The sequence below is a fragment of the Oncorhynchus kisutch genome, linkage group LG24 (genome assembly GCF_002021735.2).
Source record: "Oncorhynchus kisutch isolate 150728-3 linkage group LG24, Okis_V2, whole genome shotgun sequence".
Taxonomy (NCBI): Eukaryota; Metazoa; Chordata; class Actinopteri; order Salmoniformes; family Salmonidae; genus Oncorhynchus; species Oncorhynchus kisutch.
The window spans coordinates 8,104,585-8,119,546 of NC_034197.2; the positions used below are offsets into that span (position 1 = coordinate 8,104,585).

Below are 14,962 nucleotides of genomic sequence, written 5' to 3' on the forward strand. Positions count from 1 at the left end.
AGTGAGTCTTAGGAAAGGACTGTATAGAATGAGGGTTCAGATGAATATATTTATATCATATAGCATTTCCAGAAAGCATGGACTATTGAGTCATTATTAGTTTTACACTTAAGACATGACTCTGCCTTTGAGCTGGAGAATTTGTGAATTTTGTCTCTTGTATAATAAATTCTATACATTAGTTTATACTGGATTAAGCGTACATTTTTGTTAACTGTTAGTTATGCTCCAACTTTTCCTCCATCTTGTGTCAACATCAGTTACTTTAAGTCATTTTAGTATATCTTTTTTTAATGATTATTATAATTTTATGACAGGACAAGACAACCATAAGAACTGAGGACAATGTACTTAACAATAGTCAAACAGACAGACAAACACACACGATACAACACATTTGGACAAGAGAGTTATCATCAATGCAATGGTGTAGCCGAATACAAAAAGAAATAAGGCGTTCTTCGTTTGTTGAAAGAGAGTCGGACCCGAAATGCAGCGTGGTGGTTACTCATGTCTTTAATGAAGAAAAAACGGAACGATACATGAAATAACTAATAAATACAAAACAACAAAGGAACGTGAAACCTAATACAGCCTATCTGGTGAAACTACACAGAGACAGGAACAATCACCCACAAAATACACAGTGAAACCCCGGCTACCTAAATATGGTTCCCAATCAGAGACAACGAGAATCACCTGACTCTGATTGAGAACCGCCCTAGGCAGCCAAGCCTATGCTAGACACACCCCTAATCAGCCACAATCCCAATGCCTACAAAAACCCCAATACGACAACACAATAAACCCATGTCACACCCTGGCCTGAACAAATAATTAAAGAAAACACAAAATACTAAGACCAAGGCGTGACAGAACCCCCCCCCCCCCCCCAAGGTGCGGACTCCCGGACGCACCTCAAAACCATAGGGAGGGTCCGGGTGGGCGTCTGTCCATGGTGGCGGCTCCGGCTCGGGACGTGGACCCCACTCCATAAATGTCATAGTTCCTCCCCTTCGCGTCCTGGGATAATCCACCCTCGCCGCCGACCATGGCCTAATAGTCCTCACCCAGAACCCCACAGAACTGAGGAGCAGCTCGTGACTGAGGGGCATCTCGGGACTGAGGGACAGCTCGGGACTGAGGGGCAGCTCGGGACTGAGGGGCAGCTCGGGACTGAGGGGCAGCTCGGGACTGAGGGGCAGCTCGGGACTGAGGCAGCTCGGGACTGAGGGGCAGCTCGGGACTGAGGGGCAGCTCGGGACTGAGGGGAAGCCCGGTACTGAGAGGAAGCCCAGTACTGAGAGGAAGCCCAGTACTGAGAGGAAGCCCAGTACTGAGATGAAGCTCAGGTAGGTAGTAGGCTCCGGTAGATCCTGGCTGGCTGGCGGATCTGGAAGATTCAGGTTGACTAGCAGATCTGGAAGATTCTGGTTGACTAGCAGATCTGGAAGATTCTGGTTGACTAGCAGATCTGGAAGATTCTGGTTGACTAGCAGATCTGGAAGATTCTGGTTGACTAGCAGATCTGGTAGATTCTAGTTGACAGGCTGATCTGGAAGAATCTGGTTGACTGGCAGATCTAGAAGATCATGGCTGACTGGCGGATCTAGCTGCTCTATGCAGACTGACAGCTCTGACTGCTCCATGCAGGCTGACAGCACCCTGCAGACTGGCAGCTCCTTGCAGACTGACAGCTCCTTGCAGACTGACAGCTCCCTGCAGACTGGCAGCTCCTTGCAGACTGACAGCTCTGACTGCTCCATGCAGGCTGACAGCTCCTTGCAGACTGACAGCTCCTTGCAGACTGGCAGCTCTTTGCAGACTGACAGCTCTGGCTGCTTCATGCAGACTGACAGCTCTGACTGCTCCATGCAGGCTGAGAGCACCCTGCAGACTGGCAGCTCCTTGCAGACTGACAGCTCCTTGCAGACTGACAGCTCTTTGCAGACTGACATCTCTGGCTGCTTCATGCATACTGACAGCTCCCTGCAGACTGGCAACTCAGGCTGCTTCATGCAGACTGACAGCTCTGACTGCTCCATGCAGGCTGACAGCACCTTGCAGACTGGCAGCTCCTTGCAGACTGACAGCTCCTTGCAGACTGACAGCTCCCTGCAGACTGGCAGCTCCTTGCAGACAGACAGCACTGGCTCCTTCATGCAAACTGACAGCTCTGACTGCTCCATGCAGGCTGACAGCACCCTGCAGACTGGCAGCTCCTTGCAGACTGACAGCTCTTTGCAGACTGACAGCTCTGGCTGCTTCATGCATACTGACAGCTCCCTGCAGACTGGCAACTCAGGCTGCTTCATGCAGACTGACAGCTCTGACTGCTCCATGCAGGCTGACAGCACCTTGCAGACTGGCAGCTCCTTGCAGACTGACAGCTCCTTGCAGACTGACAGCTCCCTGCAGACTGGCAGCTCCTTGCAGACAGACAGCACTGGCTCCTTCATGCAAACTGACAGCTCTGACTGCTCCATGCAGGCTGACAGCACCCTGCAGACTGGCAGCTCCTTGCAGACTGACAGCTCCCTGCAGACTGACAGCTCTTTGCAGACTGACAGCTCTGGCTGCTTCATGCATACTGACAGCTCCCTGCAGACTGGCAGCTCAGGCTGCTTCATGCAGGCAGGAGGCTCCAGCAGCGCTGTAGAGGAGGAAGGCTCTGGAAGCGCTGAACAGGCGGGAGACTCCGGCAGCGCAGGAGAGGAGAAAGGCTCTGGCTGCGCTAAACAGGCGGGAGACTCCGACAGCGCAGGAGGGAAGGAAGGCTCTGGCTGTGCTAAACAGGCGGGAGACTCCAGCAGCGTAGGAGAGGAGAAAGGCTCTGGCTGCGCTAAACAGGCGGGAGACTCCGACAGCGCAGGAGGGAAGGAAGGCTCTGGCTGTGCTAAACAGGCGGGAGACTCCAGCAGCGTAGGAGAGGAGAAAGGCTCTGGCTGCGCTAAACAGGCAGGAGGGAAGGAAGGCTCTGGCTGTGCTAAACAGGCGGGAGACTCCAGCAGCGTAGGAGAGGAGAAAGGCTCTGGCTGCGCTAAACAGGCGGGAGACTCCGACAGCGCAGGAGCGAACGAAGGCTCTGGCTGTGCTAAACAGGCGGGAGACTCCAGCAGCGTAGGAGAGGAGAAAGGCTCTGGCTGCGCTAAACAGGCGGGAGACTCCGACAGCGCAGGAGGGAAGGAAGGCTCTGATAGCGCTGAACAGACGAGAGACTCCGGTAGCGCAGGAGAGGAGAAAGGCTCCGACAGCGCTAGAGAGGCGAGGCGTACTGTAGGCCTGATGCGTGGTGCTGGCACTGGTGATACTGGAGCGAGGACACGCACAGGAAGCCTGGTGCGGGGAGCTGCCACCGGAGGACTGGAGTGTGGAGGTGGCACAGGATGGGCTAGACCGTGAAGGCGTACTGGAGATCTTGAGAGTAGTGTTGGCACAGGACGTGCAAGGCTAGGGATGTGCACAGGAGGCCTGGTGCGTGAGGCTGGCACCAACTTCACCAGCCGACTAACACGCACCTCAGGACGAGTATGGAGCGCTAACTCAGGTGCCATCAAATCCCCGACACGATCCTTCGGACGAATATGGTATCTATAGCACCAAGCTAGCAACTCCCTCATTACTCTCCACACCACTTTCCCCATTAACTCCTTCACAGTCTCTGCTTCGCTCACCTCTAACACCGGATCTGGTTCTGGTCTCCTCCTTGGCTCCTCACGATAAACAAGGAGAGTTGGCTCAGGTCTATCTCCTGACTCAGCCACTCTCCCTCTGAGCCCCCCCCAATACATTTTTGGGGCTGCTTTTCGGTTTTCGCTCCGCGCCGCCTTGTCTTCCTTTTCGACTCCATTCGTCTGTAGCCCTCTTCGCACTGTTCCAGCGAATCCCAGGCGGGCTCAGGCACTCTCTCTGGGTCGGCCGCCCACCTGTCTATTTCTTCCCACGTCGTATACTCCAAGCCTCTGCTATCCATAACGTCCTCCCTTCGCTGCTCCTGCTGCCTGTTACCACGCCACTCGGCCCGTGTGTGGTGGGTGATTCTGTAACACCGTTCTTCGTTTGTTAAAAGAGAGTCGGACCGAAATGCAGCGTGGTGGTTACTCATGTCTTTAATGAAGAAAAAACGGAACGATACATGAAATAACTAATAAATACAAAACAACAAACGGAACGTGAAACCTAATACAGCCTATCTGGTGAAACTACACAGAGACAGGAACAATCACCCACAAAATACAAAGTGAAACCCCGGCTACCTAAATATGGTTCCCAATCAGAGACAACGAGAATCACCTGACTCTGATTGAGAACCGCCATAGGCAGCCAAGCCTATGCTAGACACACCCCTAATCAGCCACAATCCCAATGCCTACAAAAAACCCAATACGACAACACAATAAACCCATGTCACACCCTGGCCTGAACAAATTATTAAAGAAAACACAAAATACTAAGACCAAGGTGTGACAGCCCTTCTAATAACATATATTTGCTTGAATTAATATTGTTCAATAGAACTCTAGTCGACTTAGTTTTAAAAAAATATGCCCGAAAGAACAGAGGTGTGGACTCGAGTCACATGACTTGGACTCGAGTCACAAATATGATGACTTGCAACTCGACTTTGCCTTCAACACCAGTGACTCGTGACTTAACTTGGATTTGAGCCTTTTGACTTGACCTGACTTGATACCCTCCCCAAGCCCAAATATTAAAAATGATGCTATTAAAAAAAAGTGTGCAGCGCATCAACTCTTCATTTCACGGATTAGTTTGAATCGGACAGCAGCCAATCAAATTGTGCCCGCTGAGAAAAAGTTGCGCGTGACAGTGCAGAGGAACGTCGGCGGGTGAATTCAGATGGAGCCCTTGGAAAGATGATACCCCAAATTATTATTTTCGGATATAAAGACTACACTGTATCAACAAAAAACGGATTGCAACTTACAAAACATGCGGGAAGAAAATGACAGACGGAGGCGCAACAACTTCCAACTTTATTCGACATTTGAAGCTGCACAAAGACCCAGGCTCTGCATCTGTCCTCGTGCTCCTAGACATTAGTGTTGCTTTTGATACCATCGATCACCACATACTTTTGGAGAGATTGGAAACCCAAATTGGTCTATACAGACAAGTTCTGGCCTGGTTTAGATCTTATCTGTCGGAAAGATATCAGTTTGTCTCTGTGAATGGTTTGTCCTCTGACAAATGAACTGTAAATGTCTGTGTTCCTCAAGGCTCCGTTTTAGGACCACTATTGTTTTCACTATATATTTTACCTCTTGGTGATGTCATTCAGAAAAATAATAACATAAGGAAGTGGATGGTGGCAAATTGTCTACTTTTAAACTCTGACAAAACAGAGATGCTTGTTCTAGGTCCCAAGAAACAAAGAGATCTGTTGAATCTGTTGTCTGTCTGTTGAATCTGACAATTAATCTTGATGGTTGTACAGTCATCTCAAATAAAACTGTGAAGGACCTCGGCGTTACTCTGTACCCTGATCTCTCTTTTGACGAACATATCAAGACTGTTTCAAGGACAGCTTTTTTCCATCTACGTAACATTGTAAATATCACAAACGTTGTCCAAAAATGATGCAGAAAAATGTATCCATGCTTTTGTCACTTCTATGTTAGACTACTGCAATGCTCTACTTTCCGGCTACCCGGATAAAGCACTAAATAAACTTCAGTTAGTGCTAAACACGGCTGCTAGAATCTTGACTAGAACCAAAACATGTGATCATATTACTCCAGTGCTAGCCTCTCTACACTGGCTTCCTGTTGAGGCAAGGGCTGATTTCAAGGTTTTACTGCTAATCTACAGAGCATTACATGGGCTTGCTCCTACCTATCTTTCCGATTTGGTCCTGCCGTACATACCTACACGTGCGCTACGGTCACAAGACGCAGGCCTCCTTACTGTCCCTAGAATTTCTAAGCAAACAGCTGGAGGCGGGGCTTTCTCATATAGAGCTTCATTTTTATGGAATGTTCTGCTTATCCATGTGAGAGATGCAGACTCGGTCTCAACCTTTAAGTCTTTATTGAAGACTCATCTCTTCAGTAGGTCCTATAATTGAGTGTAGTCTGACCCAGGAGAAATGAGAATGTGTTCTCAGTCAACTTACCTGGTAAAATAACGGATAAATAAAAAATGAATCTTAAATAAGCATGCCCCACTCAAAAAATGTAGAACGAGGAACAGATATAGCTCTTGGTTCACTCCAGACATGACTGCCCTGACCAGCACAAAAACATCCTGTGGCGGACTGCATTAGCATCAAATAGCCTCTGTGATATGCAACTTTTCAGGGAAGTTAGAGGAACCAATATACACAGGCTAGCTTTTTCAAACAGAAATTTGCATCCTGTAGCACAAACTCAAAAAAGTTCTGGGACACTGTAAAGTCCATGGAGAATAAGAGCACCTTCTCCCAGCTGCTCGCTGCACTGAGTCTAGGAAACACTGTCACCACTGATAAATCCATGATAATTGAGAATTTCAACAAGCTTTTTTCTATGGCTAGCCATGCTTTCCACCTAGCTACTCCTAACCCGGTCAACTACCCTTCACCCCCCACAGCAACTCGCCCAAGCCTCCCCCATTTCTCCTTCACACAAATCCAGATAGCTGATGTTCTGGAAGAGCTGCAAAATCTGGACCCCTACAAAACAGCCGGGCTAGACAATCTGGACCCTGTCTTTCTAAAATGATCTGCCGAAATTGTTGCAACCCCTGTTACTAGCGTGTTCAACCTCTCTTTCGTATCGTCTGAGATCCCGAAGATTGGAAAGCTGCCGCAGTCCTCCTCCTCTTCATAGGGGGAGACACTCTAGACCAAAACTGCTACAGACCTATATATATCCTACCCTGCCTTTCTAAGGTCTTAGAAAGCCATGTTAACAAACAGATCGCCGACTATTTCGAATCCCACCGTACCTTCTCCGCTATGCAGTCTGGTTTCCGAGCTGGTCACCTCAGTCGCTCCTGCTGCTGGTGATTCACTGATCCACCTCTACGCAGACGACACCATTCTGTATACTTCGGGCCCTTCTTTGGACACTGTGCTACCTAACCTCCAGATGAGCTGCAATGCCATACAACTCTCCTTCCGTGGCCTCCAACTGCTCTTAAATGCAAGTAAAACTAAATGCATCCTCTTCAACCGGTCGCTGCCCGCACCTGCCTGCCCGTCCAGCATCACGACTCTGGACGGTTCTTAAATGGACGGACTTAATATATGTGGACAACTATAAATACCTAGGTGTCTGGTTAGACTGTAAACTCTCCTTCCAGACCCACAATAAGCATCTCCAATCCAAAATTAAATCTAGAATCAGCTTCCTATTTCGCAACAAAGCATCCTTCACTCGTGCCAAACATACCCTCGTAAAAGTGACTATCCTACCAATCCTCGACTTCGGCGATGTCATTTACAAAATAGCCTCCAACACTCTACTCAACAAAGGGGATGCAGTCTATCACAGTGTCATCCATTTTGTCACCAAAGCCCCATATACTACCCACGACTGCAACCTGTACGCTCTCGTTGGCTGGCCCTTACTTCATACTCGTCGCCAAACCCACTGGCTCCAGGTCATCTACAAGTCTTTGCTAGGTCACCATAGCAGCAACCACCCGCAGAACGCACTCCAGCAGGTATATTTCACTGGTAACCCCAAAGCGAATTCCTCGTTTCGCCGCCTTTCCTTCCAGTTCTCTGCTGCCTATGACTGGAACGAACTGCAAAAATCACTGAAGCTGGAGACTCATATCTCCCTTACTAACTTCAAGCACCAGCTGTCAGAGCAGCTCACAGATCATTGCACCTGTACATAGCCCGTCTTTAAATTGCCCATCCAACTACCTCATCCTCATCCCCATACTGTATTTATTTATTTAGCTCCTTTGCATCTCTCTACTTGCACATTCATCTTCTGCACATCTATCACTCCCGTGTTTAATTGCTACAGTTGAAGTCGTAAGTTTACATACACTTAGGTTGAAGTCATTAAAACTATTTTTTCAACCATTCCACAAATTTCTTGTTAACAAACTATAGTTTTGGCAAGTTGGTTAAGACATCTACTTTGTGCATGACACAAGTCATTTTTCCAATAATTGTTTACAGACAGATTATTTCACTTATAATTCACTGTATCACAATTCCAGTGGGTCAGAAGTTCACATACACTAAGTTGACTGTGCCTTTAAACAGTTTAGAAAATTCCAGAAAATGATGTCATGGCTTTAGAAGTTTCTGATAGGGTTAGTATAGGGTTTCTGATAGGGTTAGCTAATTGACAGAATTTTAGTCAATTGGAGGTGTACCTGTGGATGTATTTCAAGGCCTACCTTCAAACTCAGTGCCTCTGCTTGACATCATGGGGAAATCAAAAGAAATCAGCCAAGACCTCAGAAAACAAATTGTAGACCTCCACAAGTCTGGTTCATCCTTGGGAGCAATTTCTAAATGCCTGAAGGTACCACGTTCATCTGTACAAACAATAGTATGCAAGTATAAACACCATGGGACCACGCATCCGTCATACCGCTCAGGAAGGAGACGCGTTCTGTCTCCTAGAGATGAACGTACTTTGGTGCGAAAAGTGCAAATCATTCCCAGAACAACAGCAAAGGACCTTGTGAAGATGCTGGGGGAAACAGGTACAAAAGTATCTATATTCACAGTAAAACGAGTCCTATATCGACATAACCTGAAAGGCCGCTCAGCAAGGAAGAAGCCACTGCTCCAAAACCACCATAAAAATGCCAGACTACTGTTTGCAACTGCACATGGGGACAAAGATAATATTTTTTCGAGTAATGTCCTCTGGTCTGATGAAACAAAAATAGAACTGTTGGCCATAATGACCATCGTTATGTTTGGAGGTTAAAGGGGGAGGCTTGCAAGCCGAAGAACACCATCCCAGCCGTGAAGCACGGGGTGGCAGCATCATGGGGCGGCAGGGTAGCCTAGTGGTTAGAGTGTTGGACTAGTAACCGAAAGGTTGCAAGTTCAAATCCCTGAGCTGACAAGGTACAAATCTGTCGTTCTGCCCCTGAACAGGCAGTTAACCCACTGTTCCTAGGCCGTCATCGAAAATAAGAATTTGTTCTTAACTGACTTGCCTGGATAAATAAAGGTAAAATAAAAATAAATTAAACTGTTGTGGGGGTGCTTTGCTGCAGGAAGGACTGGTGTACTTCACAAAATAATGGGTCTTCCAAATGGACAATGACCCCAAACATACTTCCAAAGTTGTGGGAAAATGGCTTAAGGACAACAAAGTCAAGGTATTGGAGTGGCCAACACAAAGCCCTGACCTCAATCCCATAGAAAATGTGTGGGCAGAACTGAAAAAGCATGTGCGAGCAAGGAGGCCTACAAATCTGACTCAGTTACACCAGCTCAGGAGGAATGGGCCAAAATTCACCCAATTTATTGTGGGAAGCTTGTGGAAGGCTCCCCGAAACGTTTGACCCAAGTTAAACAATTTAAAGACAATGCTACCAAATACTAATTGAGTAAACTTCTGACCCACTGGGAATGTGATGAAAGAAATAAAAGCTGAAATAAATCATTCTCTTTACTATTATTCTGACATTTCACATTCTTAAATAAAGTGGTGATCCTAACTGACCTAAGATATGGCATTTTTACTAGGATTCAATGTCAGGAATTGTGAAAAACTGAGTTTAAATGTATTTGGCTAAGGTGCATGTAAACTTCCAACTTCAACTGTATATCGTAATTACCTCGCCACTATGGCCTATTTATTGCTTTACCTCCCTTATCTTACCTCATTTGCACACACTGTATATAGACTTTTTTTCTCTACTGTATTATTGACTGCATGTTTGTTTATTCCATGTGGAACTCTGTGTTGTATGTGTCGAATTGCTGCGCTTCATCTTGGCCAGGTCGCAGTTGTAAATGAGAACTTGTTCTCAACTAGCCTACCTGGTTTTAATAAAGGTGAAATAAAAGACATTTTAAAAAGCAGGGAAGCAGTGGATTAAAGGGGGGATAACAGGAGGGCCTGTGGGTGTCAGCAGTAAATCGGTAAGCAACCATATGAGAGGAGGTGTCCTAGTGGATGCTCAAAGATTGCAAGAAACAAGGGGTGGGGTTAGGGTAGACAGCCAGTCTATTCTGTTACACGTCAAGGACCGGGTACTGACAAATACAGTAAGCATAGGATATATGAGTTATTGTGTGAGGGCTTTATGTACCAACGCCTTTAAGATGTTATAACTGCCAGAGGTTTGGGCATGTGGCAGCAGCCTGTAAACAGATAGAGAGGAGTGCAAGACGTGGAGGGGAGCATGAGTATGGGAAATGTGGGGATGGTGTACAACCAAAGGGTTGCAGCTGTGGGGGTGCTCATAGTGTGGCATATAGTGGGTGTGAGGCAATGAAGCAGGCAGTGGAGGTGCAAGTAAGAGTGCAGAGTAAAAGTGAGAGTAAGAGTGCAGAGAAGGGTGTCATATGCTGAGGCAGTGAGGCTGGTCCAGGTAGATACAGGTTCAAGGGAGAGATGGGTAGGAGCATCTAGACCGGGGGCGATATGGTGGTTATTGCCAGGAAACAGAGACCGTGGAGCATGTATTGCAACAGTGTGGGCAGTATCATAGGGAAAGAGAGAGGCTGAGAACTGATATGAGGGAGAGGGCATACAGGAAATTATTTTAAAGAGTATATTGAGTAGAACGTCATTAGATATTGTCCCAAATATTTTATAATTTTTAAGAGTAAAGAAGGGGCTGGCAGGTAGGATGTCGTTTCTCCTTGTATCTGGATCACACTCCAGTACAGTAGGTGGCGATAATGCACCATAATGCTAGATGCCATCTGCCGATAAACTCCACCGAAGATGAAGCTGGATTCCTTCTAGCCATGACCCTAGAGGCGGGACTTACCTTTCATTAACTTCCGGTTAAGCGCATGCTTCCTCTTCGGTTTAACTTGCTAACTAGCTAACTAACACTCCTGAAACATAATCTAAGACAACGTTAGGAGTTCATAGCTTGAACACTTTACCCCCATTATTTATATTTTTCATCATCTGAACGTGTGACGGTCGAAGAAAACATGAATATTCGCAACGCAAGGGTAAGTGAGAAGCACTGTCGACCATGCAACACTGTGCTAGTTTACCTTCTTAGCTAGATAGCCACCCATCGCTAATAATAACAATCCAAGGGTTTCTGATAGCTCCACTTATGCATGCCATGTCAAACTGTGAGCCAACTAGCCTATTTAGCTAGCTACTATTTAAATAGATTGCTTATACAGTAACTATCAACAAAGTAAACAGGAGAAGTGTAGTTAACGTTAGCTTACTATCGTCAATAGTGATATTTTGACTGAGTCTGGAGTGGGGACACATATCTCTTCTTGTAGTCCCTTTTCTGAAGTGTTCTAGCTAACGTACGTTAAAGTAATTGTTTCAGTCAGTATCCATAGCATTGACATTCCTTGTTCTGTTTCCTCAGCCGGAGGACCTTATGAACATGCAGCACTGCAACCTGCTGTGTCTCCCAGAGAACTACCAGATGAAGTACTACTTCTACCACGGACTGTCCTGGCCGCAGGTTAACATGGCTTCCTCTTCAGCAGATAACTCCATCACCACTTGACTCAAGTCTTTGTCCTGGCATTCAATCAGTCACAAATTGAATCTAACTCCTCAGAAGGAATGACGGGTTCGATTTAGGCCTAGTTGTTACTAGATGTCTGTGTAACTCAGTGTATCTATCTCTAACATCACCTTGTCTTTGCTCATCTTTCAGCTCTCCTACATCGCAGAGGATGAGAATGGCAAAATAGTGGGATATGTTTTGGCCAAGATGTGAGTATACCTGAACTACAGATCTTATCTCATGCCATTGTTTGTCAGTCTCTATCAAGCCCTCACTCTTTATGTGGTATGCAGGGAGGAGGATCCAGATGATGTCCCCCATGGTCACATCACGTCCCTGGTGAGTCTTGGTTCTGTATTGTTCATTGTAGTACTTAATTGAAGAGGGTGTGGCGTGTGCGCGCTATCATCTGCAGCACTTGTCAGGTTGTTTAGGTGCGATTGTTGAGTAACAGGAAGGATTATTAACAACGGTTTGGATTGTCTCTGTCGCTCAGGCTGTCAAGCGCTCTCACAGACGTTTGGGACTAGCTCAGAAGCTGATGGACCAAGCCAGTCGAGCTATGATTGAAAACTTCAACGCCAAATATGTCTCGCTTCATGTCCGGAAAAGGTAGTGCAGTGTGCTGGATGTCTGTGTTGGACTTCAATGAGATGGTTCTATTTTGAGTCGTTTTTATATGACTCTTAGATGAGAATTTCCACATAAGTTTTTGTAATGGAATGCTGCTCTTCTGTTCTCTAGAAGTGTAGCTAGAAGATCATTTAAATACAGAGAGACATTGTTCGTGTCAGATCCTTCTTAAATGGTATTTGTTTGTTCACAAATAACTTGAATTGCATCCATCTAATTTTCTCCTACTGCAGTAACCGAGCGGCCTTGCACCTGTACTCAAACACACTGAAATTCCAGTAAGATCTCCTTCTATCCTTGTGAAAACAAACCCTCTTAATGCAAATGCATATGTAATATAGATGTTCCATTTCAGCCTCCTATTCAAACCGATGTTTATTCAGGAACTTTGGGTCATATTCCCTAATGACCCACAGTTGTACATTCTTCCTCCTACCCCCATTCAAATTCATTTATTTTTGCTCTTATTTAACCAGGTATTGTTTGCAGTGATGCAATGTACATGTATAATATGTTGTTGGTCACTCACTTACTAATCATTTCCTTTCTTTCATAGGATTAGTGAAATAGAGCCCAAGTACTATGCAGATGGGGAGGATGCCTATGCCATGAAGAGAGACCTAGCCCACATGGCTGATGAGGTGAATTTTTTAATTGTTTTACTCTTTCCCTTTATCCAGCAGCATGGCTTTTTGGGGCGTAATCCAACCACCTTCGTCTCACCCAGTGTTTTGCATACAGTCGCTATGACCACCTTCGTCTCACCCAGTGTTTTGCATACAGTCGCTTACGCTTCTCCCCGAAGGGTGCGTCCTATATTCTATTCTCCCTCATGGATTTAAAAGTAATAGACTGGTGTGAGCAGTATGGTGCAAACTCCTTCCCGCCGTGCTTGCTTTTAAATGCATGAACTGGAGTGAACAAGTGCACACTTCTGGATGAAGGGTAGAGAATCGTAACGCAGTCATGAGCCACTCTCTTTACCTGAGGGTTAAGGTCAACCTTTCCTTTTTGTCAACTGAATTTTGACCGTTTTGTCTGTTGTTTCTGTCTATGGGTCCCACAGTTGAGGAAGCCAGGAATGAAGGCCCTGGGTCAGGAGGCACCTACAGCTACGACCACACCCAGTGACCAGGAGAAAGAGGGAGAGGGGGACAGCGGAGGAGAGAACAAAGACCTCAGTGAAGTTAGTGAGGCCACAGAGAGCACAGACGTCAAAGATTCATCCTCCGATTCACAATGACTCAGCCATCTTTAGTAGCCATTTTTAAATTTGCCGTCAAAGATACTTACTATACTTTTTATCTCACATAAAGGGAAAAATGATACCCAGTGGCAGTCAGCTTCTCCATTCACTTCTGTTACTTTTACAGCGTAAAGTAAAAATAGATTTTTTTTTTTACTAAAATAGAATTTCTCTCTCGACATTAGTGATACAATGTGATTGAAAGAAATTACTTTGCAACTGAAATGACAAGTTGATGTTGAGCTCAAATTCACAACTGGTTCTTTAAAGGTTGTTTTGGGCTTGATGCTGTCACTACTACTGTTTTCAACCCCCACTCACCCATGAAATCAACACATTTTGAAAAAAATAACCTCTGTTTTTGGGTGTGACTTAATGAGATCTGTGAAGTATTCTTCAAAATGCTGAAAATAAAAGTTTCAAGTAATACTTTTTGTAGAGGCGTTCTTTTTTTCTAGGTTTGAAATTGCAACTATTTAAGGTTGAAATTCTAAGAATGGCCACTAGGTCGTACTGTTGTGAGTAGAATGCATACAACGCTTACAATAGTGAGACTTTACAACTAGTAATAAGACTAGGGACATATTCAGACCAGGGTTTCAGTTAGCTGGCTAAATTAGGCAGTATGCATTTTGAAAACATACGGAATTGTTTGAAACCTGAATATTTATTTCATGTTATGAGGCATTTCTTCCCTTGGCAAAATATGACCATTTAAACATGGAGGTAATTATTTTATTGACCACATAGGCAACATGAGCTTGAAGTTTGGGGAAGCTTACAATTTATCCTTGTACCATGTCTGATTTTCATATGCACATTTTCATAGAACAGTTTCATTTCAATGTTTTAGTTTCTCAATCATTGTCATGAATTTTTTTTAAAATATTTAAAAAAAAAACTCATTACTCACATGTGTTACATGGATCATCCAAACAAAAGACAATGAAAGAAATGGACAAATATTGTAAATGATAGTTATGAAATAAAACAAAACTTGTTTCTCACATATGTAGCAGGTTGTGACCTCTGCAAACAACGTTTCCACTCTGAGAATGAGAACAGTAAATTACTAATTAATACATGCATTAACAGAAATGTACTGTATGTAACCAAATGACTGTGATTAGTGGTACACTTACTACTGGTGACATATGTAATGGAGAATTTATATAAAATAAAAGGATAAACAATACACACAATTAAACAATGAATGTGCAAGAATTGGCGGGAGACAGCTAATCCCAGACTCCTATGTCTTCGCCACACACTCCTCCCCTTCTTGTCTCAAAATTTTTATTCGTGGATGCCAAGGGAAGCAGGACTTGCCCAAATAATTGACCAAGAAAAAAACTCTGCGTCATAATTTTCTTTCAATTCGCAAGAGGCTGAATGCTTCTCACCTAATAAAGCACCCGAGCGAGCAAA

The 14,962-nt window shown here is 45.2% G+C and overlaps 1 protein-coding gene across 2 annotated transcripts; it reads left to right on the top strand.

Moving 5' to 3' along the window:
• The first annotated feature begins 10,922 nt into the window (after positions 1-10,922).
• Positions 10,923-13,963, top strand: LOC109869300 (N-alpha-acetyltransferase 10). 2 transcript variants are annotated; one of them, XM_020459358.2, is made up of 8 exons: positions 10,923-11,125; positions 11,509-11,607; positions 11,806-11,864; positions 11,949-11,994; positions 12,152-12,267; positions 12,519-12,566; positions 12,845-12,929; positions 13,346-13,963. In XM_020459358.2, exons 1-8 carry the CDS (start codon positions 11,105-11,107, stop codon positions 13,529-13,531), a joined length of 660 nt encoding a protein of 219 aa, XP_020314947.1. In that variant the 5' UTR covers positions 10,923-11,104; the 3' UTR covers positions 13,532-13,963. The 2 variants fall into 2 exon arrangements, with proteins under 2 accessions (XP_020314947.1, XP_020314948.1); XM_020459359.2 differs by having other exon boundaries at positions 10,926-11,125; positions 12,522-12,566.
• The last annotated feature ends 999 nt before the right edge of the window (positions 13,964-14,962 follow it).